This window comes from Chlorocebus sabaeus, chromosome 3 (assembly GCF_047675955.1).
Source record: "Chlorocebus sabaeus isolate Y175 chromosome 3, mChlSab1.0.hap1, whole genome shotgun sequence".
Lineage (NCBI taxonomy): Eukaryota > Metazoa > Chordata > Mammalia > Primates > Cercopithecidae > Chlorocebus > Chlorocebus sabaeus.
The window spans coordinates 59,457,642-59,483,729 of record NC_132906.1 but is presented as its reverse complement, the minus strand read 5'-3'; the positions used below and the strand labels follow the sequence as shown (position 1 = coordinate 59,483,729).

At 40.2% G+C, this 26,088-nt stretch overlaps 2 protein-coding genes across 13 annotated transcripts in view; both read left to right on the top strand.

Moving 5' to 3' along the window:
• Positions 1-3,032: 3,032 nt before the first annotated feature.
• Positions 3,033-26,088, top strand: part of MYCBP2 (MYC binding protein 2) — a 290,113-nt gene continuing 267,057 nt past the window's right edge. For all 12 annotated transcript variants that reach the window (XM_073014412.1, XM_073014414.1, XM_073014413.1 and 9 more), the window contains exon 1: positions 3,033-3,564. In XM_073014412.1, coding sequence (XP_072870513.1) covers positions 3,263-3,564 — 302 coding nt within the window. In that variant the 5' untranslated portion in view covers positions 3,033-3,262. The remainder of the gene's footprint in view (positions 3,565-26,088) is intronic.
• On the top strand, positions 3,044-3,127 carry LOC140711416 (uncharacterized). Its single transcript, XM_073014416.1, has one exon. It carries the CDS (start codon positions 3,044-3,046, stop codon positions 3,125-3,127), a length of 84 nt encoding a protein of 27 aa, XP_072870517.1.

The window sequence follows — 26,088 nt, the reverse complement described above, 5'->3', positions numbered from 1 at the left end:
ACGCCCGTAATAAAATGGGCACAGGCAGGATTTGCCGTAGTTCAGTGCTATTCTTCGAGGGCGAATGTATCGTAGGTGAACTGCTGTCTAGCCCATTCCGACACCGAAGCCGCCCAGGCGGCCCCCACGCCCCACCCCCGGCTGCAGCCCTCCCTGTACACACAAATGCACACACGCCCAGCCCGGCCGCTGGAGGAAACTAAGATGGCAGCGCCGAAAGCACGGGGGCCGTGCTCGGTGGGGTGGGGAAAGAAAAGCAAAGCCCTCTGTGTTTTTTTCATTCTGTATAGGTCCCCCTCTTTCCCTAAACACATGGGCTGCGTAAGGCATTCAGTAGTAGAGCTCGCAGGAGCGGTGGGAGGGGACGCTTGCTTTGCATATTGCCAGAAACCCACGTCTCCGATCTGCAGCGACGGTTCAGGCGATCCTCGCAACTTGTGACCACACTCCCCTTCACGTCCCCTTGACAGTAGAAGTAAGGGTGCCTCCAAAGGCCTTTTTCTTCCTGGCATGCGCCCCACTCCCCCGCTATCCCAGGGGAGCCTTCTAAGGTGCCCAGCTGCCAAGGCGGTAGCTGTGGCAGTTGCGGGGACCGGGGAGCGCGCGGTGCGGAGGCAGGAAGAGGAGGAGGAGGAGAAGAAACGCTGCACTGGCTATCAATTTAGAGGAGAGCGACCGCTGCCGCTGCCGTTGCCGTGGAAGGAAACGCTGCCAACCGCAACAGAAACGCCACCCTCGGATACCTAAGTGAGCATGTGTGCGACTCTGCGCACGCCTAGTTGCGCAGCTCAATGACATCGGGCTTCTTAGGAAGTTATCCAGTTTCCGGGTTTTGAGTGTACCCAGGAGGCTCCGAAGGGGCCTGTCTGGGACTGAACAGCAGTAAGGATTGAAGCGAAATTAATGAATGGTGGGAAGAGCCCGGAGACCAGGGCAGCCGCGCAGGTCAATGTCCACTAGAAACTCTAAATGAGCAGTGACTGCACATTCCACCACCTGGCCCTGGGCTGTAAATGTTTTCTGTGCAAGCAACATTCATTTAGCCAACATCTATTTCCCTCCTGTTTAGGGCTAGACCCTGTGCTAGGAGCCTGTGATGGTTGAACAGACACCATTGCTACCTTACGGAAAACCTAGTGTTTTGTTTAGTATGTGCTACCATTTGTGAAAATTCATGTGCCAAGTTGGACATCCTAGATCCTTTAAGTCCTCCCTCAATCTCATGTAGTTGGTATTCTTTTGAGCATTATTCAGAGGAGATATTTTGCCCAAAGCCAGACAAGTATTAAGTAGCAGAATCAGGATCCAATTCCAGGGTTGTCTGATTTCAGAACCTTTTAGCTACCCTGCTAGGTCTTGCAATAGTAATGGGCCCTCTCATTGCTTACCTGTCAGGCCCTAGAATTCTTAGAATTTAGCTGCCTCTACACCATTGTCTTGGCTCTCACTCCAGGGTGAGGGGCTGCCTGGTCAACACTGAGGTCTTGAACTGTGCTGAAGCATTAGGATAGAAATTTAGTCTAATAAATACTTACTGGATACCTAGTACGTGCAAAGTCCTGAAGTGGCTGAAGAAGACACAAAAACAACAAGCTCTGAAGGAACTTAAGATAGGTAAGGAAACAAGACAAGTAACAAAAACTTAACAGGACTAATTACAGTACTAAAATGCTATGATTCCACATGTCTGTCCTTTGTTCCTATGTTTATCCCACTGTTAATTATCTTTAAAAAAATTTAAATGAAATCCATCTATTATTTAAAGCTTCAGAAAAAATGCATTGCTTTCAGCAACCTTCAACCCTAAAACTCGAATTACTTTACTTTCTTATTCCCTGTTGTTTGCACTTCTCAAACACTAAGGAGGATTTTTTTTAATTTATTTTTTTTTTAAGAGAAGGCCATCCAAAGAAGAGGCACAGGTATGAGAACTAGTACATAGATGAAAGATACAGTACGGGGATGACAGAACTTATAAATTATTTTGTCAGGACTATAAATTAGGCAACTCTTCAAATTGAGAGTCAAAGGATAAAAAGGTAGTAGGAATCAAGGTGCATTGGCACGTATATTTCTAGAGCATATACTTAGACGGGGTTCGTAGGTTAGTTTGGAACAAAGGACTGAGCACGTGTTCTTTTTTATAGATAAGATCTGTGAGGGATCTGACATTTTCAGATGCTATACAGTCTCAGTCACAATTATTGTTTCAGATCATATTCAAAAATTATCTTTAAAAATGTAAGTTTGGGCAGAAAAAAATAAACAAGTAAATGGCCACTACTAAGAGATAAAAGTGCACTCTTAGGTGAATGAGGAGTCAACAAAAAGAGTAATTTAAAAAATATTATTGCTCTGTGGAGAAGAATAATTTGGGAATGATTCTGGCTTATAAATACTAGCCTATCTGTTAATTCTACTTTCACACACACAGAAGAATGTGCTAGATTACTACCTCTCTTTGTAAGTAAAAGCTATGTTAAACAAGCTTAAATCCTAATGACAGAAACCATCTAAAATAAGATCTCTAAAGGCACTTCTAATTGGGATGGTTTTCTCTGCCTTAAACTCTGAATTAACCAGCACAGTGCACAGGAAATCTTCCTGTTGGCAGCAGAGCCTTGGGGAGGAGGTAGCAGGAGTGCGTGGCACTCCTCCTTGGTCCATGGGCACGTTCCCTCTTGCTTTCTGGTCCTTGTTCTTCCACCTGGAGGGAACCTGAAGTCAGACGCCAGCAGCTGATAGCCTCCCCGGCACTTTCCTTACTCTTCCTCAAGCTGCCAGTAAAACCCGGAGAAGTGGATTGCTTCGGATTCCGCACCACCCAACCGCCCCAAACCCAAAGCCCCGAGGCGGAGGGAGTGGTGGCGGAGAGGGGGTGGGGAGGAAAAGGGGCTGCAGTTACTGAGCATGTGCGAGGAGTGGCGCATGCTCTGTGAGGCCGGCAGCTTCCCATTGCGGGTAGCCCCGGCGGTGGTATCGGTGGTGGCGGCGGCAGTGGCGGCACCGCCTCCTCCTCACACTCCCGGGGTGGCGGGGTTAGATGAGCGGCCCCAGTAGCGGCGAGGGCGGCGCGGGGGGGAGGAGGAGAAGAAGGAGGAGGAGAAGAAGGTCGCTGTCTTTGTAGTCTCCCTGCTGCGGGAGCCAGAGGCCGCCGCCGGAGCCGTCGTCGTTGGAAAAGGGCTGTGTGTGCGCGCGCGTGTCTGCCCGCCCGGCCCGCGGGGACGAGGCGGCGGCGGCGGCGGCGGCGGCGGCAGCGAGGATGATGATGTGCGCAGCGACTGCCTCCCCCGCCGCCGCCTCCTCGGGGCTCGGCGGGGACGGATTCTACCCAGCCGCCACCTTCTCTTCCTCCCCGGCGCCGGGGGCGCTGTTCATGCCGGTTCCCGACGGCTCCGTGGCTGCTGCAGGGCTGGGGTTGGGGCTACCCGCCGCGGACTCCCGGGGTCACTACCAGCTGCTGCTGTCAGGCCGGGCCCTGGCCGACCGCTACCGGAGGATTTATACCGCTGCGCTCAATGACAGGGACCAGGGGGGCGGCAGCGCTGGACACCCAGCCTCCAGGTGCGTCCCCAGGGTGCCCTTCCTTGCTCCCCATGCCGCGCGTGCACCCGCGTGTGTGTGTGCGTGCGTGTGTGTACCTGCGCATTTACTGAGCTTTCAACCCGCTCTGGATGTCGGCTGGTAGGAGCGCCTATCGAGATAGGAGGGTGCGGTGGCTGCAGTTTCTGCTCTGTGTGTGTGTGTGTGTGTGTGTGTATGTGTGTGCGCGCGCGCGCGCCTATGTGGGGGGATAGTGAGGAGTGGCAGGGGAGCCTGTGATCCTGGAAAAGGCGATGGTCGGCTGTGACACGTGTGTGTATCGTTGAGGTAGGAGGTGGCATGGGTAGAGAGGGTAAGAGGATGATACACGAAGAGAATGGCAAGAGTGGCAAGGGAAGTGGCATTTTCAGTGTCTCTGCCGCAATGTTATTCGCACGTGCCCCCTCTCCCATGACATTCCTTCCAGCCCTTTCCACCTCCCTTCAATCTGCCTTTCACGAGTCATGGTATAGATTGGTTGAGTTTTGGATAGGCAGGCCCGAGGGATAGGCGTGAGGTCTGGTTTGAAAAGATTTATGAATAAGAGACGCAGACGGAGATCTATGTAGATGCGAAGGGTGTCTGATAGAGATTTTTAGAGCTGTACTTTGATAACGGGGCTTTTTGGTCTTCTCGAAATGAGGTTGCAGTTACTCTTGTGATCTGATGTCCCATCGGCCATTTCTCTTCATCCTCTGTTCGATTTCCTCTGTTACTTACGGGCTTTAGAGTAGAGAGAGTTTTGTAGGGAAAAGGGGAAAACTGCAGAACTTCAGAATATGACAGCTGGTACAGCGTTCAAACGGCCACTAGCTAGAAAATCTGAATAGCGCGTAGATCTCTCTCTTTTACTTAGGCTCACTACACCTTCAGCTTCCTTGATGTAGATGTTCAGTTAGTTTCATTTTCTTTTTGTTAAAATGTGGGTGCCTTTTTTTTTTTTTTTTTTTTTTTTTTGCTGAGGGCTCTCCTATTGTTTTCTTTTCCATGCCCTTGCATGCCGCATTCCCTGCAGGATGGTGACTGACTTGTTTCACCAGCTTTGACAGTGGTAATTGGGAGTTGGCTTCATCTTTTTTTCCCACAGCTTCTTGCAGTACATGGGGAAAACATAGTAGGAAACTGTCAAAATGAGTTAAAGAATTTACTGTTATTTATTGAATGTGCAACTTATTAGGCAATTGTTAGATGTCTTTTTCTGCCATTATGAAAGGGAGGAGGCAGTAAGTCAGGTATTTGTAGTTTATCACTATGTATTATGGCTTATCTGTTGGAGACAGTTGTAAAGATGGAGCTTTGTTCACGCTTTTTCTAGGTTAACCAGTCTTTTCATATCTGTGATTGTTTACAGGATTGGGCACAGGAGTAGTTTTACCATATGGATGTAAACGTGTGTAACTACTTTTTGCTATCTGAAGGCCAGAATGGTGCAAGTTTGTTTTTGCTAATGTTTTTGAAAATAGCACAAAACCACGTGAGACAATTTGCCCTGATAATTAGGTATAATTTTGATCTGTAGATCTCTAAATTATGGCACCGCAGGAACATCTTTACAAACTCCTCTCAAAGAATTTAGATTTATTTTGCGTATGGTTTCCAGACTGACTTAATAATTTGTGACTGGTATATTCCTGTTTTGACTTTCTACTACTAGTGTAATATGATTTCTGTGTATCTAGAACTATATTAACAGTTTTAGACAAAATTAAAATAGATTAATCACATAATATTTGTGAATGAATTTTTAGCCTTTGGTCCATTTTTGTACCAGCTGTCAATGAAAAGTAATGAAGAATTAGTTCAAGTATTTCAAGAACTACTCATGGAAATCAGCCTTACATTATGATATTGCCTGCTAATGCTTGCTCAACACATTATTGTTTATTAAAGTGCACATTAGTTTATTACAAAAAGTAGCCTGCAACTACTGTATTGATGATTTGATTAAGAATTAAATCACATTTCTTATTAAAGATATTGGGGAAAGTAGAACTGGGGTTTCAACTCTGAATGAATGATAGAATTATTTGTATAGGGACACTAGTTGAGGAGAAGATGAGATTTGTATAGGGACACTAGTTAGAGGAGAAGATGAGATCATTTAGACTGAATGGAGGAAGAATAGAGAATGACGCTCTAGCGAGCATCAGGTTTAAAGGTGTGAGAGAAAGGAGACAGTGAAGGAAACAGAATCAAAATTAAGAAGAAAATCATGAGACAGTAGCCTCTGTGGCTCTAGGAGAGTGGATTGAAAATTCTCAGAAGTGGTAAATGTTGAAGAAAGTGAGAACAGTGTTCAGGTGATTGATAACTTTTGAGGAAGTGGTGAGAATAGAGGGATGTGGTGAGGAGTGAATGGAATGTGTTTTTGGTAACTCAAGGGGATTTCAAAGTTGAGGGAAGGATATTCAAATATAGGAGGTTGGGTGGGATATGCAAATATGGGAGGCTAAGTGGAGAGACAGAGTGAAGAAGTGAGAGAGGGGATAATTGATAGGAAAAGGTCAAAGGGATCTCAGGGACAGAGTAAAGGTGACAGGTGGAGAGGTTAGCCATTGAAAAAAGGAGCAGTTAATATAGAAGGAGTGGAGGTAAGTACTTGTAAATATAAAGACTGGGAGTTTATTGAGGATAGGAATCATATCCTGTTCGTTTTGAAAATCCCAATGTCTAGCACATTTTTTGGCATGAGTTCTGTAAACATCAAGTGCCTGCTCTGTGCCAGGCACTATTGCAGGTGCTGAAGATGTAGCGGTGAGCAAGATAGACAAGGTCTCTGCTGTCTTGAAAAATCCACTCCAATGCGAGAAATAGACAACTCATAATTTCACTTAGTATTAAGTGACTGTGAAGCCAATAAAACCTATTTCAGGTGATAGGGCAATTTGTAGTGGGGCTATTTTAGGTAACATGGTCAGGAAATGTCTCTCTGAGAGTTGGCATTTAAATTGAACTGCAATGATGAGGAGGCAGATGTAGAGGAAGAATGTTCTGGGAATTTATAAAGGCCTTAAGATGGGAACAAGCCTGTGTTCAAGGAACAAAAACTTGATGAGTGAGTTATCAGTCAATGTTGAATGAATGAATTACTCTTTGCTTTAGGTGTACAGTTGAGAAGTTGAGAGTTTCAAACCTAATGGACTCAGTGACTTCGATGACAGTCTAGCAAAGTGGTTAAGAGCTTGGACACAGAAGCTAGACTGGTTTTGCATCCTGGTTTTGTCATTTGCTAGCTGTGTAACCTTGAGTATGTTACATAACTTGTATGCCTCAGTTTTTTAAATATGTAGAATGGGGATCATAATACGTGAATTGTTTTGTAGATTAAATCAATGTATGTGCTTGGCATGTTGAGTGCTATGAAATATTAGTTACTGTGTGTTTTTTTTTTTTTTTTTTTTTTTTTTGCTGAGAGTGAGGGTTTTGGGGACTTGAAGAGAAGGCAAGGATCATGTCTTACTCGTTTATTTTTGGTCTCAATGACTGTGTAGAATGTGGGAATAACTCATTTATCCTGTGACTGAATAGATATATTTTTGGATGAATGAGGCCAATCAAAATCGGAACATTCTCTTGGGGAAAAGGGGTTGGACAGAAAATGTATAAAGGAATGTTTGATCTGTTCTGAATGTGAATGGCAGTATAGCCATGCACTTGGGAGGCACCATAGCACAGTGGCTAAATGTTAGAGCTCTGCAGGTAGACTCCCTTCAAATGCCACATCTACCTTTTTCTACTTGTGTTAAATTGGGGAAGTTAATTAGACTTTCTTTGTCTGTTTCTTTACTTGTAACTTTATAGCGTTATCAAAAGGACATTATGTCTGCACCTGGTAAGTGCCCATTAAATGTTACCTGTTATTATTAAAATCACATTTAAAATTCCAATCAGTATGGCACTGTATGTTTTTCCACACAAAATAGAAATGGAGAAAACCTAGTTGAGTTGATTTAGGGTTAAAGAAAAAATAAAAGGAAGGTTTTGGGGACAGTGTTTGACCATATGGTAAAAAGGAAAGTGATGCCAGGAGGGAACTGATAGGCTGGAAGATAAAAGAGGAGTCAGGGTATCTGGGTCCTGAAGTCCTAGAAGAACAATGTTACTGAAAACAATAGAGGGGATTGTGACCAAAATGGGGAATTTAAACTTAACCCCCTTAGTCCTTATCAGTTGCTTTATCTCTTTCTTGTTAGAAATGGTATTTGAGTCCATCCTTTAGATGCATGGGATTTTGGTTGTAAGAGGTTAAGTAGTCATTTTAGCAAAACTTCAGGGATGATTTTATTTATTTTGAGACAGGCTGGAGTGCAGTGGTGTGAACGTGGCTCACTGCAGCCTCAACCTCTTGGGCTCAAGTGATCTTCCTGCCTCAGTTTCCTCCAGGGACTACAGGCATGCACCACCACGCCCGGCTTGTTTTTTTATTTTTTGTAGACACAGAGTCTCACCATGTTGTCAAGACTCGTCTTGAACTCCTGAGCTTAAGTGGTCCTCCCACCTCCGCCTCCCAAAGTGCTGGGATTACGAGTATGAGCCACCATGCTCAGCTTGTTCAGGGATTATTACTTGGCACTAACCATTGGCCCTATAAAAATTTATAAGACACAAATTCATAAAACACAGATTCTAGACTTGAGTTTATTGTTTATCTGGGAGTGTAAGATACAAAGGCAGATACTTACAGAAGTGTTAAATGAAATGACCAAGAAAGTATAACCTACTATGACAAAGACATGGCATTCTAAGCTGGCTCAAAAGCGTGGGCAGAGATGGGAAAGCACAGTTTGTATGTAGGTAACAGTAGGAATTCTGTTAGAGCTAGATTGCTGGTGTCATGAAGAACAATAGTGGAATTCATTCTGGAAATGGAGGCTTTGGCTAGGATGGGTCATCTTGAAGACCAAGGTAAGAGTTAGATTTTATTCAGTAGACACTGATCACCCTTGATGGTTTTAAGCTATGAAGAGACGTTATTTTTTGTAGGAGTATGTCAGGAAGTAATGTGGGATTGAATCTGTATGTGTGCATTTGTATTTGTGCATAGGTAGTGATTTTCTTCATTTCGCTGTTACATCAATGGAATGTGTATGTGTATAAACACATGTTAAGGCAAAACTGCTCTGTTGGTATACTGGTAAGTAGAAATGTGAAATGAATTAGTTTCCTAACTCAAGAGAAGAGAAAAATCTTGCCTTTGGGCTTAAGAGGAAAATAAAAATGTCAATCTAAAAATACTTTTGTCCTTTAAAATATTTGTTTAAAAAATCAGCAGAATAGCCTCACTTTTTTCACAAAAACCAGATTAAACATTTAGGTTTTCTGAGGAGGGGTTAGGTTAATTGAGGTTTAATTTACATACAATAAAATTCATCCTCTTTAAATGTTCATTTTCACTTCAAATAAAAAGTTCCGTCAGACCCTCCTACCCCTGGTTCCTGACCACCGCAAATCAGTTTTCTGTCACTAACATTTTACCTCTTTTAGACTGTCATATAAATCTAGCTCCTTAAGGGCAGCGCCCCCAGGTATTGTTCATCTTTCTGTCTTTTGTCTGTATTTCCTGTAAGTGGAAGTTAGACCTTAAGGGTTTATTGGGTGTTGGTTAGAAATGTTTTAGCAAGAATATTGTATACAGTGCTGGGTACTGCATGTTGCATCCCATCCAGAGGTTGTGAGGTTGTCTCACTATTTAATACGTTAAATCTGTTTACTTGGGTAAGACGGTACCTGTTAGATTTCATCTCTGTAAATGTATCTTTTTTCCATTTGTAAAGAGCAAGTAATCACAGGGTAAAAACTTGAGCACATTGTGAATATCTTTTACCTAATGCTTTTAGCATTTTTTGATAACCTTGTCTGAGTCAATAATTTCATTAGGGTTTGCAAAATGATGAATTAAAAAATAATTTTGTTATTTCTTCTATATTTATTAGCTGGGACTCTTCTGCAAAGAAGAGTTTGCCTTCACTGACTGTCAATGAAATGTAGTTTCTCCTAATAAAGCAGCGTAAATGCTTAATTCTCTTCCCTCATTAGCCAAATTGGTGTAATAGTCCAGTGGTAGTGTGGCAGGTGCCATTCAGATCCCGCTTTCAGGCACATATTCCCCTAGCTGTTGGGAATATTGGCAGCTAAAACTGATTGCAGCTGTGTCCAACTCCACGCATCGCCCTGAGCCAAGAGTTGCCTCCCCCAAAGTCATGCCTCCTCTTCAGGGGCAGTTTACATCTAATATCTTTACAGTGTAGGGATATAAATGCCTGGAGCTTTTGCTGTAAGATAGGCCAACCTTGAAGTGTATCCCAACACCAGAGAGCTCCCCCATGGGTCTGGCTGAGGCCTTCCTGTGACTGCATTGCAGATCAGCTCCTTCCTCTGTTCAGTCTTACATCTTTCACTGCCGCACAGTTTTTGGTTTGGAGAGCACTCCCCAATAAACTTCTGGTGTGCACATCTGCATTTGAGAGTCTGTTTCCTGGGAACCCTACTACCCAAAATAGTTGGTGCCAGGAGTGGTCTCAGAAAGTAGACTTCACAGTGAGGTTTTGAAGCTGGATTATTGGCTGGCTGGCAATGAGAATCGATTCTGGTGCTAGATGGAGCACTACTACTGATAACGCTTGGCATGCACTGTAGTTATGCAAACTGTTAAAACTTTCACTGGTGGTGCATTGGAATGCTATTTCTGTGGAAGATAATGCGCTGGTGGGTACACTAGGCTTTTGAGAAGTTCAGAAAAATTATTGTGAGGACAATCATCAGATGGCTTTTGGTAAATAACATTGATAGATTGGAGAAAGATGATGCAAGGTGGAAGATAATTGGGGGCAAAATGTAAAAGGAAATTTATTTAGCAGCATGTAAAGAAACATATATACAGTAAGAGGAAAAGTCTAAGGATTAGACCCAAAACTTAATTTTAAGGGTAGCAGAGCGCCAGGGTGGGTAGAATTCTCTCTCAGCTATGCTGAGGTCAGTGTTCTGGTTGGGAAGGAATCCTGACCCTTAGGATGGGGCATCTGAGTGCACTTGAAAACCCTGAAACCCCAAATTCCTCTTAACCTTTTGGGCCTGCAGAAGTAGCCTTCTTTTCCTAGCTAGAGGGGTAGTTGCTTGAAGACTCTTACCCCCAGCTCCTCCTCTCTCCCCTGCTGACTATTACCAAACCAACAACTAGGGTTAAGTCACAAGAACACCTAGTTCGTGTGCTGGATCTGCGAAGAGAGGAAGGGACTATACACACACATACACACACACCCACGTTCCCAAACTGCACCGAGGCACCCTAAAGCACTAGCATGGACACACAAGAATACCATGGGATATTTCATAATTTTAAAGGAAACACAGCAATATCTGTCACAAACTACTAGCTCGAGGTAGTTCACAGTTTTGATATTAGCTCATGCTATATTCCTTTTGATGATGTCATATTTTTGCAGGGTTGGATTTTTAGTAGTTGTGATACAGATCAAGCACTGCACAAAAATCAGTGTGGAACAGGAAAGGAGGGTGGTGTGTTCAGTCTGATTTCAAGTTTGAGAAGTTGTTCTGTGTCTAACAGGCACACATGTCCTATTATCAAGTAATTGAAGTTGGTTGGTTGTTTTGAGACAGAGTCTTGCCCTGTCGCCCAGGCTGGAGTGAGGTGGCGCGATCTCAGCTCACTGCAACCTCCGCCTCCTGGGTTCAAGTGATTCTCCTGCCTCAGCTTCCTGAGTAGCTGGGATTACAGGCGTGCGCCCTCCCCACCCAGCTAATTTTTGTATTTTTACTAGAGACAGGGTTTCACCATATTGGTCAGGCTGGTCTCGAACTCCTGACCTCGTGATTCGCCCACCTCAGCCTCCCGAAGTGCTGGGATTACAGGCATGAGCCACTGCCCGACCCAGTATTTATAGTTTTTAAGAAGGAAATAAAAACATTTTTTCTTCCAATTTATATGTGTTATTTTTTCAAATGTCTACTCATTTGTTAGGACATGAATTCTTATTATTTGGATCTAACTACTTAATAAACACTACTGTTTGGTATTTCTTTTGGACTGTGAGTGCATGGAAAAATTACTGATGATGGCTGTGCATGGGCCCAATAAAAGGATTTTCATTTACCAGTGCTGATCTAGCAACTGCTGCTGCTGAATATCCAGCCTGACAGCAGCAGAGACCAATCATCCTTCAAGCAGGCCAACCAGTCCTTATCCTGTGGAAAGGACTGTGATTCATTTTGATTGGATTTGAAACATATTCTGGGTCTGAATTTGTCTTTCTAGCAGGGTCTCACCCAGGACTACTGTTTGAGGGCTTGCAGGATGTTTGATCTTCCAGCACAGGGATCATTTCAGACTAAGGAACCCACTCTTATTTATTTATTTTAGTTTATTTTTTGAGATGGAGTCTCGCTCCGTTTCCCAAGCTGGAGTACAACAGCATGATCTCAGCTGACTGCAACCTCTGCCTCCCGGGTTCAAGCAATTGTCCTACCTCAGCCTCCTAAGCTGGGACTATAGGCGCACATCACCACACCTGGCTAATTTTTGTGTTTTTAGTAGAGACGGGGTTTCACCATGTGGGCCAGGATGGTCTTGAACTCCTGACCTCGTGATCCGGCCACCTTGGCCTTCCAGAGTGCTGGGATTACAGGCGTGAGCCACCGCACCTGGCCGGAACCCACTTTTATAGAATAGGAGAATCATTTGTCCCATCTTGCACCAACCATCCAGAAGCTGATGACTTGATAGAGCAGTAAAACAGTCCTTTGATGGCACAACTGATGATGAGATCCTGGAGCTTGGGCATGCTACCCTGCAAGGGTGAGGTGCCCATTCTCCAGTGTTCCCAGTAGGAAGACCACGTGAAAGTAGGAGTGGCTCCGCATAGCATCACTCTGTGATTCACCTGGGCAGTTTCTGCTTGCCATCTCTATAGCTCTGATCGCTAGGGGTTAAAAGATCCTGGTTCTCAGAAGAGAAACATTTCCAACAGAGGGCGCTATGAGAATCTTGTTCTATTTTAAGCTACAGCTGCCCCTGGGATTTGGGGCTCCTTTTCTAAATAAAGAAGTCACCAGGGCCGGGCGCGGTGGCTCAAGCCTGCAATCCCAGCACTCTGGGAGGCCGAGACGGGTGGATCACGAGGTCAGGAGATCGAGACCATCCTGGCTAACACGGTGAAACCCCGTCTCTACTAAAAAATACAAAAAACTAGCTGGACGAGGTGGCAGGCGCCTGTAGTCCCAGCTACTCGGGAGGCTGTGGCAGGAGAATGGCGTGAACCCGGGAGGCGGAGCTTGCAGTGAGCTGAGATCCGGCCACTGCACTCCAACCTGGGCGACAGAGCGAGACTCCGTCTCAAAAAAAAAAAAAAAAAAGTCACCAGGCCAGGCATGGTGGCTCACACCTGTAATCCCAGCACTTTGGGAGGCCGAGGCGAGTGGATCACTTAAGGTCAGGAGTTCGAAACCAGCCTGGTCAACGTGGTGAGACCCTGTCTCTACTAAAAATACAGAACAATTAGCCAGGTGTGGTCCCAGCTAGTTGGGAGGCTGAAGCAGGAGAACTGCTTGAACCTCGGATGTGGAGGTTGCAGTGAGCTGAGATCGTGCCACTGCACTCCAGCCTGGGCGACAGAGCAAGACTCCGTCTCAAAAAAAAAAAAAAAAAAGTCAACATTTGGACAGAGTTAATGTCCTTGTTCATGTGGAGGAGATAGGGCTGTGTTCCACAATGGAGCATGGAGGTTTGGCACACAGGTGATCAATAGGTGTCTCTTGGTACTTCCTTGTCCAGTGTTTCTGATAAATGGACATGAGAAAGGCCCAGTGACCACCCCATGAAGTCAGTCACCTGGACCAGCAGATATACCAGCCATAGATTAAAGGAATCTAGAATGGCTAGTAGAGAAGGGTTGTCGATATCAATTTTACCATCTGTAGTGGCTGGGACTGTGGTTTGACCCACTTTCCTTCCTCTGGAAAGTTTCTCCAGGAAATGACACTCACCAGAATTCTGGAGGAACTTTTTCCATGCCTTATTTGAAGCAAGTGTATCCTAATCGTATAATAGGCAAAATATAGTGAATCCTGTAGTGTGGAACTCAGAGCCCCTGCCCAGCACTGATGTGCTCATTCCTCCACAACTGCTGGGAACATTGGTTGGCTACAGACTCTTGCTTAGTTCCAATATGGGCATTGCCTTTGGCTGAAGAGAGCTGCCTTGCCCTAAGTGATGGATCATTCTTGAGGGCAGCCTGCATGAACTGGTTGATTGGGGCATTTTATGGTTTTTAGTGCTACTGTAACTAGTTTTTCCTATTTTTCAGTTGTTTGATATGAATGTATAACAATACAGTTGCTTTTGTATGTTAACCTTGTATCTCTGATCTTGTTAAGCTCATTTATTAATTTTAATGGTCTTGTAAATTCCCTGGGATGTTCTGTGTAAATAATCATATTGTCCTTCTTTCTGATCTCTAGGTTCCCTACCCCTCAGCACCTACTTTATTCAAATTAGAAAAGCCTCATTCTTCCTTGTTTTCAATCTGAGAGAAAAACAATTATAAATTAATCTTACAGTTTTTTTACTCATTAAGTATGATATTAGCTGTAGGTGTTTCAATGGTCTTTATCAATTTGAAGATATTCCCTAGTATTCCTACTTTGCTGATAGTTTTTATTTTTTATATTTTATTTTATTTTTTGAGACAGAGCTTCGTTCTGTTTCCCAGGCTGGAGTGTAGTGGCATAATCTCGGCTCCCTGCAGCCCCTGCCTCCCAGGATCCAGCAATTCTCCTGCCTCAGCTTCCTGAGTAGCTGGGATTACAGGCACATGCCACCATGCCTGACTAATTTTTGTATTTTTAGTAGAGACGAGGTTTCACCATGTTGGCCACTCTGGTCTTGAACTCCTGACCTCAAGTGATCCACCTGCGTCAGACTCTGAAAGTGCTGGGATTATAGGTGTGAGCCATCACTCCCAGCCTGCTGATAGTTTTTAATTATAAATATGTATTGAGTTTTGTCAAATGCTTTTCCTCCACCTGTTAAAATGATCATATAGTAAAAGAACAAAGGAAAATTGAATTACATTAATTAATTTTTGAATGTTAAATCAACTTTGCATTCCTGAGATAAAACCATCATATTTGGAATGTATTACTCAATTTGATTTGCTGATATTTTGCTAAGAATTTTCAGGTTTATGTTCATGAGGGATATTGGTCTGTAATCTTTTTTTTTTTTTTTTCTTGGTAATTCTGTCAGGCTTTAGAATTAGTTATCCTCGTCTCATAAAGTAAGTTACATAGTAATCCTACCCTACCCAATGCTACTCAGTTTTTAAAACGTTTGGGTAAGATTGTTGTTATTTCTTCCTAAATGTTTGATAGAATTCACCAGTGGCACCATCTGGTCCTGGAATTTTATTTTGGGAAAGCTTTTGACAGATTCACTTTCTTGAACAGATAGAGGGTTATTCAGATTTTCTGTTGTTATTCCTGTCAATTTTGGTAACTTTTTTTTGCAGAAATTCATTCATTTCATCTAAGTTGTTGAAGTTTTTAGCGTGAAGTTATCCATAGCATTCTTTTATTATCCTTTAAGGTCTATGGGATCTATGGTAATAACTCCCTTCTTTTTTTTTTTTTTTTAAACGTCTTTTAAGAGCAATCTTAAGTTCATAGCAAAATTGAGAAGAAGGTACAGAGATTTTCCATATATTCCTTTCCCCAACTCATGCATAGCCTCATCCATATCAACATCCCCCACCAGAGTGGCATTTTTGTGGCTATTGTTGAACCTCCACTGACACATCATAATCACCCTCAAGTCCAGAGTTTACATTAGGGTTCACTCTTGGGGTTATACATTTTTTGGGTTCAGAAAAATGTATAATGACATGTATTTATCACTGTAGTATCATACAGAATATTTTCACTGTCCTCAATATCATCTGTGCTCCACCTATTCCTGTTTCTCTGCCACTCAACCCCAGGTCATCATTTACTGTCTCCATGGTTTTGCCTTTTCCAGAATGTCATATAGTTGAAATCACACAGTATATGGCCTTTTCAGATTGGTTTCCTTCACTTAGTAATGTGCATTTAGGTTCATTCTTTTTTTGTGTGTGTGGCTTGGTAGCTCATTTCTTACCGCTGAATAATTCACCATCTAGATGTACCACAGTTTATTTATCTGCTCACCTACAATTTGGTGAATTTGGAGGACAATTTGGTTGCTTCCAAGTTTTGGCAATTAGGGATAAAGCTGCTATAAATATCTGTGTGCAGGTTTTTGTGTGGACATAAATTTTCTTTTTTAGAAATTGACAAGTAACATTGTATGTTTTTATAATGTACAGCATGATGTTTTGAAGTACATATACATTGGGGAATGGTTAAATCTAGTGGATATGTTTTCAGCTCCTTTGGGTTAATACCAAAAAGAGTGATTGTGGGATCCTGTGCTAAGAGTACGTTTAGTTTTTGTAGGAAATCACCAAACTGTCTTACAAAGTGGCTGTTTCATTTTTCATTTCCACCAGCAATAAATGAGAGTTGCATTAAATCCTCACCAACATTTGATGTTGTCTATGTTCTGGATTTTGGCCATTCTGATAGGCATGTAGTAAAATTTCATTGTTGTTTTTTTGCACTTCTCTGATGACATACGATGTGGGACATCTTTTCATATGCTTATTTGCCATCTATGTATCTTGTTCGGTGAGGTGTCTGTTAAGGTCTTTGCCCCATTTTTAACTGAGTTGTTTCTTTTCTTATTAGAGTTTTGAAAGTTCTTGGTATTCTGCGAGGGTATAACTGAGGAGATGGGGAAAAAATTTCTTGGTGTTTTGGATAACAGTCCTTTATCAGATGTGTCTTTTGCAAATATTTTCTTCCAATCTGTGCCTTGCCTTCTCATTCTCTTGGCATTGTCTTTTGCAGAACAGAGGTTTTTAATTTTAATATTCAGCTTATTTTTTTAAATGGATTGTACCTTGGTGTTGTATCTAAAAAGTCATCTAGGTTTTCTCCTGTGTTATTTTCTAAGAGCTTTATAGTTTTGCATTTTACATATAAAGTCCATTTTCCATTTTGAGTTAATTTTTGTGAGGGTGTAAAGTTTGTTTCTAGATTCATTTCTTTGTAAGTGGTCCAAAGAACCAACTTTTGGCTTTTTTCATTTTCTCTATATTGATCTGTTTTCTATTTCATTGGCTTTTCCATCATCATTGTAATTTATTTCTTTCTACTTTCTTTAAGTTTACTTTGCTGTTTGTTCTAATTTCTTAAGGTGGAATGCTAGACCATTGATTTTAAATTTTTCTTCCAATATAAGTATTTAAAGCTATAAATTTTTATCTAGGCTGTGCTTTATTTATATCCCACAAATTTTGATTGCTATGTATTTGTCATTTAGTTCAAATTATTTTCCAATTTGTTGTTTAAAATTATTATAAGTTTCAGATATGGTGTTTTCTTACATAATAGTATATTATTGTTTTTACTTTCTAATGTAAACCTTGTATGATTTTGATCTTTAACATTTATTGAGATTTGTTTTATTGCCCAGGATATGTTCTGTCTTGGTGATTGTATCATACATGCTTGAAAAGAATATGTTCAGTCATCTTTGGACATAAAGTTCTCTAAATGTCAGTTAAAGTTGGAAGATAAGTGTTGTTTGGATGTTTATGTTTTTATATTTAAAGTTTCTCCTCTTAGGCAACTAGTATAGAATCTTGCCCTTAAAGAAATCCACTGTCAATTTTTGCCTTTCAATTGGAGTGTTTAGATCATTAATATTTAACATGATTAATTATTTACATATTTACCATATCAACAGTGATAGGTCTGCCACTTTATTATCTTTTGTTTCTCTTTTTTTTGTTCCTTTCTTCCTCCTTTTCTGCCTTCTTTTGGATTATTTTTTAGTATTTCATTTTAGTTGATCTATTGGTCTTTTCTGCAATCTGTCTCTGTATTTATTTTTTTAGCCCTAGGGATTACAGTATGCATACCTAACTTTTTACAGGCTACTTAGGGTTATTATTATACAAATTCACTTAAAACAGAAACATTGCAACCATACAGATCCTTTTATTCTCTCCTCCCCCATAGACCTTTATTTTATAGTTGTCATGCATACTATACCTTGCAAACCTCACCAAACAATGTTATAGTTTTTGTTGTTGACAGTCATGTGTACTTTTTAGAACTTAAAGGAAAAATCTAGTATTTTGTGTTTTCCTATATATTTATTGTTTCTATTGCTCTTTCTTCTTTCTTGAAGATACAGCATTTCCTTTCAGCCTAATGGTGGCCTTAGCTTTTCTAGGAGATCAGTCTGCTGGGGATACATTCTCTTTGTTTTTCTTTGAGAATGTGTTCATTTTACTTTCATTCCTAAAGGATATTTTAGGTGGATATATAATTCTGAGTAGATGCTTGCTTCCTTGAGCACTTCAATGATGCCATTTAGCTGTCTTTTTACTTCTCTGATTTCTGGTGAAAAATCTTTGTAATGTAAACTTTATTCCCCTCTATGTAGTGTGTAATTTTTTTCTAGCTGCTTTCAAAAATTTTGTCTTTGTTTTTGGTTTTCAACAGTTTAATTTAATGCGTGTCTAGTCATTTTCTTTGAGTTTATTCTCTTTGGAGAGTACTGCACTTCTCAAATCGGTAAATTTTTGGCTTTCACTGAGTTTAGAATGTTTTCTACCATTGTGTCTTTCTTCTTACCTTTCAAGAGTCTAGTGGCAATTATGATAAAACTTTTGAGATTGTTTCACAGGCCTCTGACTGTTCAGTCTCCTCCTATCAATTTTTTTCTCTGTTTTTCAGATTAGGTTATTTTTATTGATACCTATTCAGGTTCACAGACTCTTTTTCTCTCATCTCCATTTTCTTACTGAGCCCAACCAGTGAACTTTTTACGTGTTGTTTATTTCACTTTTAACATTTACATTTGGTTAAATGTAAAAAAAAAACTTCTCTTTCTCTGCTGAGAACCTCTTTCCATTCCATTCAGTTGTCCTTGTCTTTCCTCGATGTAGCATATTTATAGTGGTTACTTTCCAGTCATTGTTGGATAATTACAACATGTGCATCGTCTTAGGGTTGGCATCTTTTGATTGTCTCTTCCCTTGAAGTTGTTCACATTTTTCTTTTGCATTGTAAGAATTTGGAGTTGTATCTTAGACATGGTTAATGTTATATTTTGTAAGCTCTGGGGTTTGTTATAATTCCCTGGAGGATGTTGTGTTTTTTGTTGTTTAGGGGATCCCTTTCTGTGTCTTTCTCTTTTTCAGGACTTTCTGCACATTTTCCATCATATCAGTTTCTCTTCGCAGTTCCTCTGGCCAGAAAGAGTTTTAACTTGGACTTTTCGCTTCTGGGTTGTGGCCCTGTAATGCAGTGATCTCTTCCTGGCCTTCAGGCAAAGCTGTTAGTGAAAGGAGAAAAACACCAAACTGGGAAATTTACTCTTCTGTGGATCACTTTTCCAAGTTTTGACTCCCCTCCAGAATTTACTTTTATTTGTTTTTCAGAGTCCTGAAGTACTTTTTCTGTCTTTTAAAAAAATTTGCCCAAAGTAGTTGCAAACAGTGGGGAAAATAGGCCATTTTGGGGTTTATGCCAATGTACTGGAACTGGAACTGTCTTATTTAGCTTTTAAAAAGGATTTTCCTTTTTATTGATTTTTAGCAGCTTGACTGTATTGTACCTAAATATGGGGGGTGTGTGTATGTGTGTGTGTGTGTGTGTGCATGCGTCTGTGTCTGTGTGTGTGTGTATCCTGCTTGGTATCTACTGAGTTTCTTAGATCTGTGTGATGTTAATTTTTATTTAACTTGCAAATTTTGGTCTTTATTTCCTTAAATATTATTTCAGACTCAATTTCTTATTTCCTTCTGGGAATCCAATTCTATATATATATGTTTATATATATATGAGATACTGTTTGATATCATATGTGTCTATAATCATATATATGACATATTTATATGACCAAATAGTAAATAACTTAGACTTTATGGGCCATAGAGTCTCTGTTGCAACTATGCAGCTCTGTTCTTTAGTTTGAAAGCAACCATAGACAATATATAAAAATGGATAAGCATTGCTGTGTTCAGATATTACTTTATTTACAAAGATAGACAGGAAGCTGTTTTTGGTGTGTAGACTATATTTTGCTGACCCCTGAGTAGGTGGTAATAGTTGCTGGAGCTACATTGTGAGTACAGGGATAAAAATCAAAGAAGTGCAAAAGAGAAATGTTGGAAATAACTAAAATGTAGGGAGCGGGGTGTATGAGAATGAGGAGGTGGGAGATATGACTAGAAAGATATGTTAGGACCAGGTTATTATGTTCCATGTATTGCTTTATTTGAAAATAGTGTGGAACAATCATAGGGTTTTTTTGTTTGTTTGTTTTTTGTTTTCTTTTTTTTTTTTTTTTTTTTTGAGACAGAGTCTCACTCTGTTGCCAGGCTGGAGTGCAGTGGGGTGATCTTGGCTCACTGTAACCTCCGCCTCCTGAGTTCAAGAGATTCTTCTGCCTCAACCTCCTGCGTTGCTGGGACTACAGGCACCCGCCACCACTCCCAGCTAAGTTTTGTATTTTTAGTAGAGATGGGGTTTCACCATGTTGGCCAGGATGGTCTCCATCTTTGACCTCGTGATTTGCCCGCCTCGACCTCCCAAAGTACTGAGATTATAGGCGTGAGCCACTGTGCCCGGCCAATCATAGGTTTTTAAGTAATATAATGGAAGAGTTAAACTTTCAGTTTATAAAGATAATCTCTAGTAGCATTATAGAGGATGAATGAAAAGGAGCAGATCCCCAAAGCAGGGCTACCTTTAAAGAGGCCGTTGCAGTAATTCTGACAAGTGAAAATAAATGCTGAGAAAAGAGAATGGGAATAGATGGAATAAAGTGGATTTGATGATATATTTAGCAGGTGACTAGATCTCAAGTGCAAATATAATAATGACTTTCATCTGGATAGAAAGAGAGGAAGAGCTAGTTTCTCAAGAGTCCGTTCTTGGGATTCTTCTCTCTGAATTTTCTTCTTTGGTTATCTCAGGCTTATGATTTCAGATATGCATTTTATTTCCTGGTGTGTGGTTTTTGGTAAAACCTCTTTTCTTAAGCTCTAGCCTGTATTTTGAAAAGTCTACTGCTAGGATTCTCTCAGTCCTGTTCAGATACATTATGTTCAGTATATTCAAAGTCTCCTCGTGAACATACTGTCACTCACAAACTGCCTCTTTTCCTTTAGGCCAGTGAAACTGAAGTCTGAGATAGGTCCTTGAAGTTGGCAATAAGAAATTATAATGAACCAACACCCCCCACTCACTATACCTCCTTTTTTCAGGAGGCAGGGAGAAGTCACATTTCAGTGGGAAAGTGAGGCAGGACATGGTAGTATTTAGAAATAGTGTTTAATAGTGCTTAAAGGGAAAGAAGGAAAGCAGTAGCTTAAGGAAGGAGACAAATAATTAATTTATCTTTTGGATTAGATACCTGTAGCAGATGTTCTTAGTGTCCTAGCCATATCCCTTTGGCATCCATTTGCATACTGTCTTCTGCAAACATCTATGACTATCTGCCTGAAAAGAAACACACTTGGCCTGTGTGCAGGGCAACTCACACATGCCAGAGAGTTAAATGCCTTCAGAAAAACTTTCCACCAGTGATGGATGGGGAGTTGGTAGATAAATACCTTTGTCTCACCTGCATTGGGATAACTGAGCCATGTTTTCTGCTGTCTACCAGAGTTCTCCACTGGATCAGGCCCTAGTTCCCCATCAGGGTAACTGGCTTCATAATATATCCTTTCTTGACTTCCTTCTTTTCCCTGTTTTACTCTTGTTTTCCCTACTGGTGTTTTTCCTGGGATCACCTCTCAAAATAACTACTGCACTTGAATTCTTGAATTGGAAACCCAAACCAAGGTAGGCATTTGAATTTGGCATGGGAATAATAATAAAAATGTGTTTAGCACTTACTAAATACCAGGCATAATTCTAAATGTATCATCATCCAATGGGAGAGGTACTGTTTTCACCCTGTTTTATGGATGAGAGAACTGAGGCACAGAGAGGTTAAAGTAACTGCCAAGATCGCAGTGCTGGTAAATGACAGAGCCTGTATTTGAACCCAAGTCATTTGTTTTCTAAATTCTGTACTCTTAACCTATCTTGATCTAGTAGACTGAAGGAAAAGGGCAGGGACAGTAAAAAAGAGAGAGAGAGAATGGGAATAATTAATAGAGTAAGGCCCTGGGATGGAGATCATTTCAAGGTGGGTAGAAGAAAAGTAAAGGGAGTGCATTTGTAATTGTGTCTCTGTTTTATCGGTTAAGTAGATGGTTAGATTCTCTGCTCTGAGTTGACGAGTAGGGGAAGGATTTTGAAGTAGCGGGAAAGGTTCTAGATTTTCATGGTAGATGTACCTTGATAGAAAACTTAACTGGCTCTAGACCAGCAGTCTGATGATGTTCAGTAACTCCAATAGCTATTATTGTTTAGGGTTGTTATAGCCTATTGAGCAAGGTTTGTAACTAACTGGTATAGAAGTAAATATAGAACATGAGCAGATAGCTCACATTAGAAGTGGTATATGTAGTAAAGACTTAAGGGACAGGAAAAGGAAGAAAAAGGAGCCAGTAAAGAAGACTGAGAAGGAACCATCATCAGAGATAGAAGGAACACTAAAGTAGGGGTTCTAGAAGCTGGTTGGACAGGGGGCAGGGATGTAAAGAAGTAGGCACTGTTTGGTAGTTATCATATGTGGGAGAATGTGAAGGATAAAGACTGAAGATGGGCAGTTGAATTGGCAACTAGAAAGTTTGTGTATTGAGACGTCTCACAGACTTGCATGAGTTTGATAGTAAAGTGTTAAAAAGTTCAACACAGTGAAGCTTTTTTTTTTTTTTTTTGAGACAGGGTCTCACTTTGTCATCCAGGCTGGAGTGCAGTGGCCTGACTGTAGCTCAGTGCAGCTCTAACTCCTGAACCGAAGTGATCTTCCCACCTCAGTCATCTGAGTAACTGGGACTACAGGCACATGCCACCATGCCTGGCTATTTTTTTTTTTTTTAAATAGAGATGGGGTCTTGCTATGTTGCCCAGGCCAGGACCATTTTTTTCTTCAAGAAATTTAGTGATGAAGAGGGATAGAGGATTATTTAAACTTTTTTTCCCTTTTGAATGGGAGAATGACAGTAGGCCTCTAAGGTTAGAAACCACAGAAAAGAGCATAAAGGGTAAACAAAGAGAGGGATGTGTGGTTGAGCAAAATCTCAAGGATGGTGAATGAAATGGGATCTGGTGTATGAGAATGAGTGCATACTTGGATAGAGTAAGGGCTGTCTCTTTTGGGATGGGGAAGGAGGAAGTTTCAGATTTGAAAAAGGTCTCAGGGACATATTTTTAGCCTTTTTATCTTTCTGTGAAGAATTCCAGGTTTTTTTTCTGATCTCTTTTCTAGATCTTAAATTTTCTATTCAGCTGTGTCCTATACACTTAAACCCACCTATGGAGTCTGTAGTGTCAGTTATGTTTCATGTCTAGTTTGATTTTTTTTCAAAATGTGCTCGGTTGTTCCCCATTCCCTGCAGATATTTTAGCGGTAGTCTTTTATTTCTTTAAATTTGATAAACATATTCTTGTTACAGTCTTTCAGAAAATCCCACCATCTGAAGTCTATTTGGGTATCTCTCTGTTGCCTTGTTCTGCTCTTCTCACTCAGGCTGCCTTGTCTCTGTGTGCCTAGTTATTTGCTTGCTCTCATTCCTTTTGTAGTTCTCTGAGGCCTGGGATGAATAGATTGTCATTCATGCTATCATTAGAAAGTATTACAGTTTTACAATTGCTTCAAGGCTTGAGTTTCCCTGGCCTACCTAGGCTATGTTTACTTAGAGTACAAATATGCATGAGGCTGAGTCTATAGCCACAACTTTTCAGAGACTTCTCCCCTCACTCATGCTCCCCTCCACGTTCCCCTACCCTCTTTTTTCTTCTGCTGCTCTGCCCATTGCCAAGGTAGCTTTATTTATAGTCCTCCTCCCACATGAAGATTTCTGAATAAGATCAAGAGACTGAAGTTATGTATAAGAAATCTATTTGCATCTTTCCCCTAAATCAAGTTGAACTGTTAAAAATCTCTTTCTTATTACTAATTAGCAGGCTAGGTTAAGTAAATAAAAGTTTTCTACTTAGTAGTAAGACAGCTATTCCTCCCTAATTTATTCATTGATGCTTGAACATAATGGGAGTATCATTACATTAATTACAGAGAATGAGTCTGGCTTCTATGGAAAAGTTTCAGTTTACGTAAGGTGCTTCATAGATCGATTTTTAAAAGTTAGTCTTGTATCCAGTGACCTTGATAATTCACTTGTTAATTCTTTGTTTGTGGCTTATTTTGTATTTTCTATAAATATAATTATCTACAAATAAAAAAATGCTTTACTTTTAATTTTTAACTATTACGACTTTTATTTTATTTGCATCACTTACTGACCTTCAATATTGTGTTAACAGAAGTGGTGATAGTACAGATCCTTGCATTTTCCCCCCATGCTTAAGTGGAAATATTTAATTTTTCAACATTCAGTATAATTGAATACACTGTTAAAAGTAGGTTTTTTGTAGGTAATCTTTATTAGATTAAGTAAAATCTGTTCCTGGTTCATCGAGGAGTTTCATCACTAGTGGTTGTTGAGTTTTAAAAATACTTTTCCTGTTTCTGTTGAAGTGATCATATGTTTTGTTTCTTTTGTTCTCTTATTATATTGAATTATGTTGATTATGTATGTATTCTTTCCATATGTTGTTAGACAAAATTATTTGTAGGTAAATGACTCTGTTTTTTTAAAAATAAAAGGGGTAATTCACATACCATAAATTCACCCTTTTAAAGTGTACAACTTACTGCTTTCCAGTATATTCTCAAAGTCATAGAACTAAACATTTTTGTCACTCCATAAATCCCAAAGCTATTAGCAGGCAGTTTCTATTCTCCTTTCTAACAGTTTCTGGCAACTACTACTTCCTGTTTTTATGAATTTGCCTGACTAGACATTACATATAAATGGAATTATACAATTTATGACCTTTTGTTGCTGTTGTTTCTTTCACTTAGCATAATGTTTTCAAGGTTCATCCACATTGTAGCATGAGTCAGTACTTCAGTTCTTTTTTTTATGGGTAAACAACATTCTCTTATATGGAAGTTCTACACTTTATACATTCATTAGTTGGTGAGCATTTGGGTCGTTTCTACTTTTTGGCTGTGCAGTATTTTTGCTTCTATATTCATAGGAGATACTGGTCTGAAATTTTTATATTTTGAAATGTTCTCTTCAAATTTTGATATCAGAGTTATGCTTGTCTTATGAGTTGGGAAATGTTTCTTCTTTTTATATTGTCTGAAAGAGTCTAAGATTGATAATGTTTGAAAGAACTACTAGTGAATTTTTAAAGTATTTGGAAGAATTCACCAACAAAGCCATCCAAGTCTAGCGTTTTCTTTGTGGATAGGTTTTGATTAGAGATCCAATTTTTTTTCCCAGTATATAGAAGGCTATTCAGACATTGCATTTTTTCCCTTGTTTAATGTTGAGAAGTTATATTTTTTCAAGGAATTTATCCATTTTATTTGTCAAATTTATAGGCAGCATCTGTAGTGATGCCTCCTTTCTTATTTCTCATATTAATAATTTGTGCTTTTACTTTTTTCCTGACCATTTTTGCTCTAGGTTTATATTTATTTCATTTTATTTAAAAATATTTGTTATATATTTAATTCACAAATGATTGTGCATATACATGGGGTACAATATATTTTGATACATGTTTACAATGTGTAATGATCAAATCAGGATAATTAGCATATTTATCACCTCACACATTTATCATTTTGTCATTTCTTTGTCATGAGACCATTCAGAATCCTGTCTTCTAGCTGTTTGAAGTTGTATGATACATTGTTGTTTATGATAGTCACCCTGTGATGCTTTATAACACTCAAACTTACTCCTACTTTCTAGGTCTGATTTTGCATCTATTAGCCAACCTCTGGCTACTCTTCAAAAACTCTTCTGCTCTCTACTTTTATGAGATCAACTATTTTAGCTTCTGCATATGAGTAAAAACATGCCATATTCATCTTTCTTTGTCTGGCTTCTTTAACTTAAGATAATGTCCTCCAAGCTCATCCACATTGCTGCAAATGACAGAATTTTACTCTTTTTTTAATCACTAAATAGTATTTCATTGTGTATATATATCACATTTTCTTTATCCATTCATCTGCTTGTGGAAACATAGGTCGATTCCACATCTTGGCTATTGTGAATAGTGTAGCAGGGAAAATGGGAATTCTGATATCTTTTCAACATACAGATTTTTTTCCTTTGTATATATACCCGGTAGTGGAATTGCTGGATCATATGGTAGTTCTGTTTTTAGTTTTTTCAGGAGCCTCCATTCTGTTTTCCA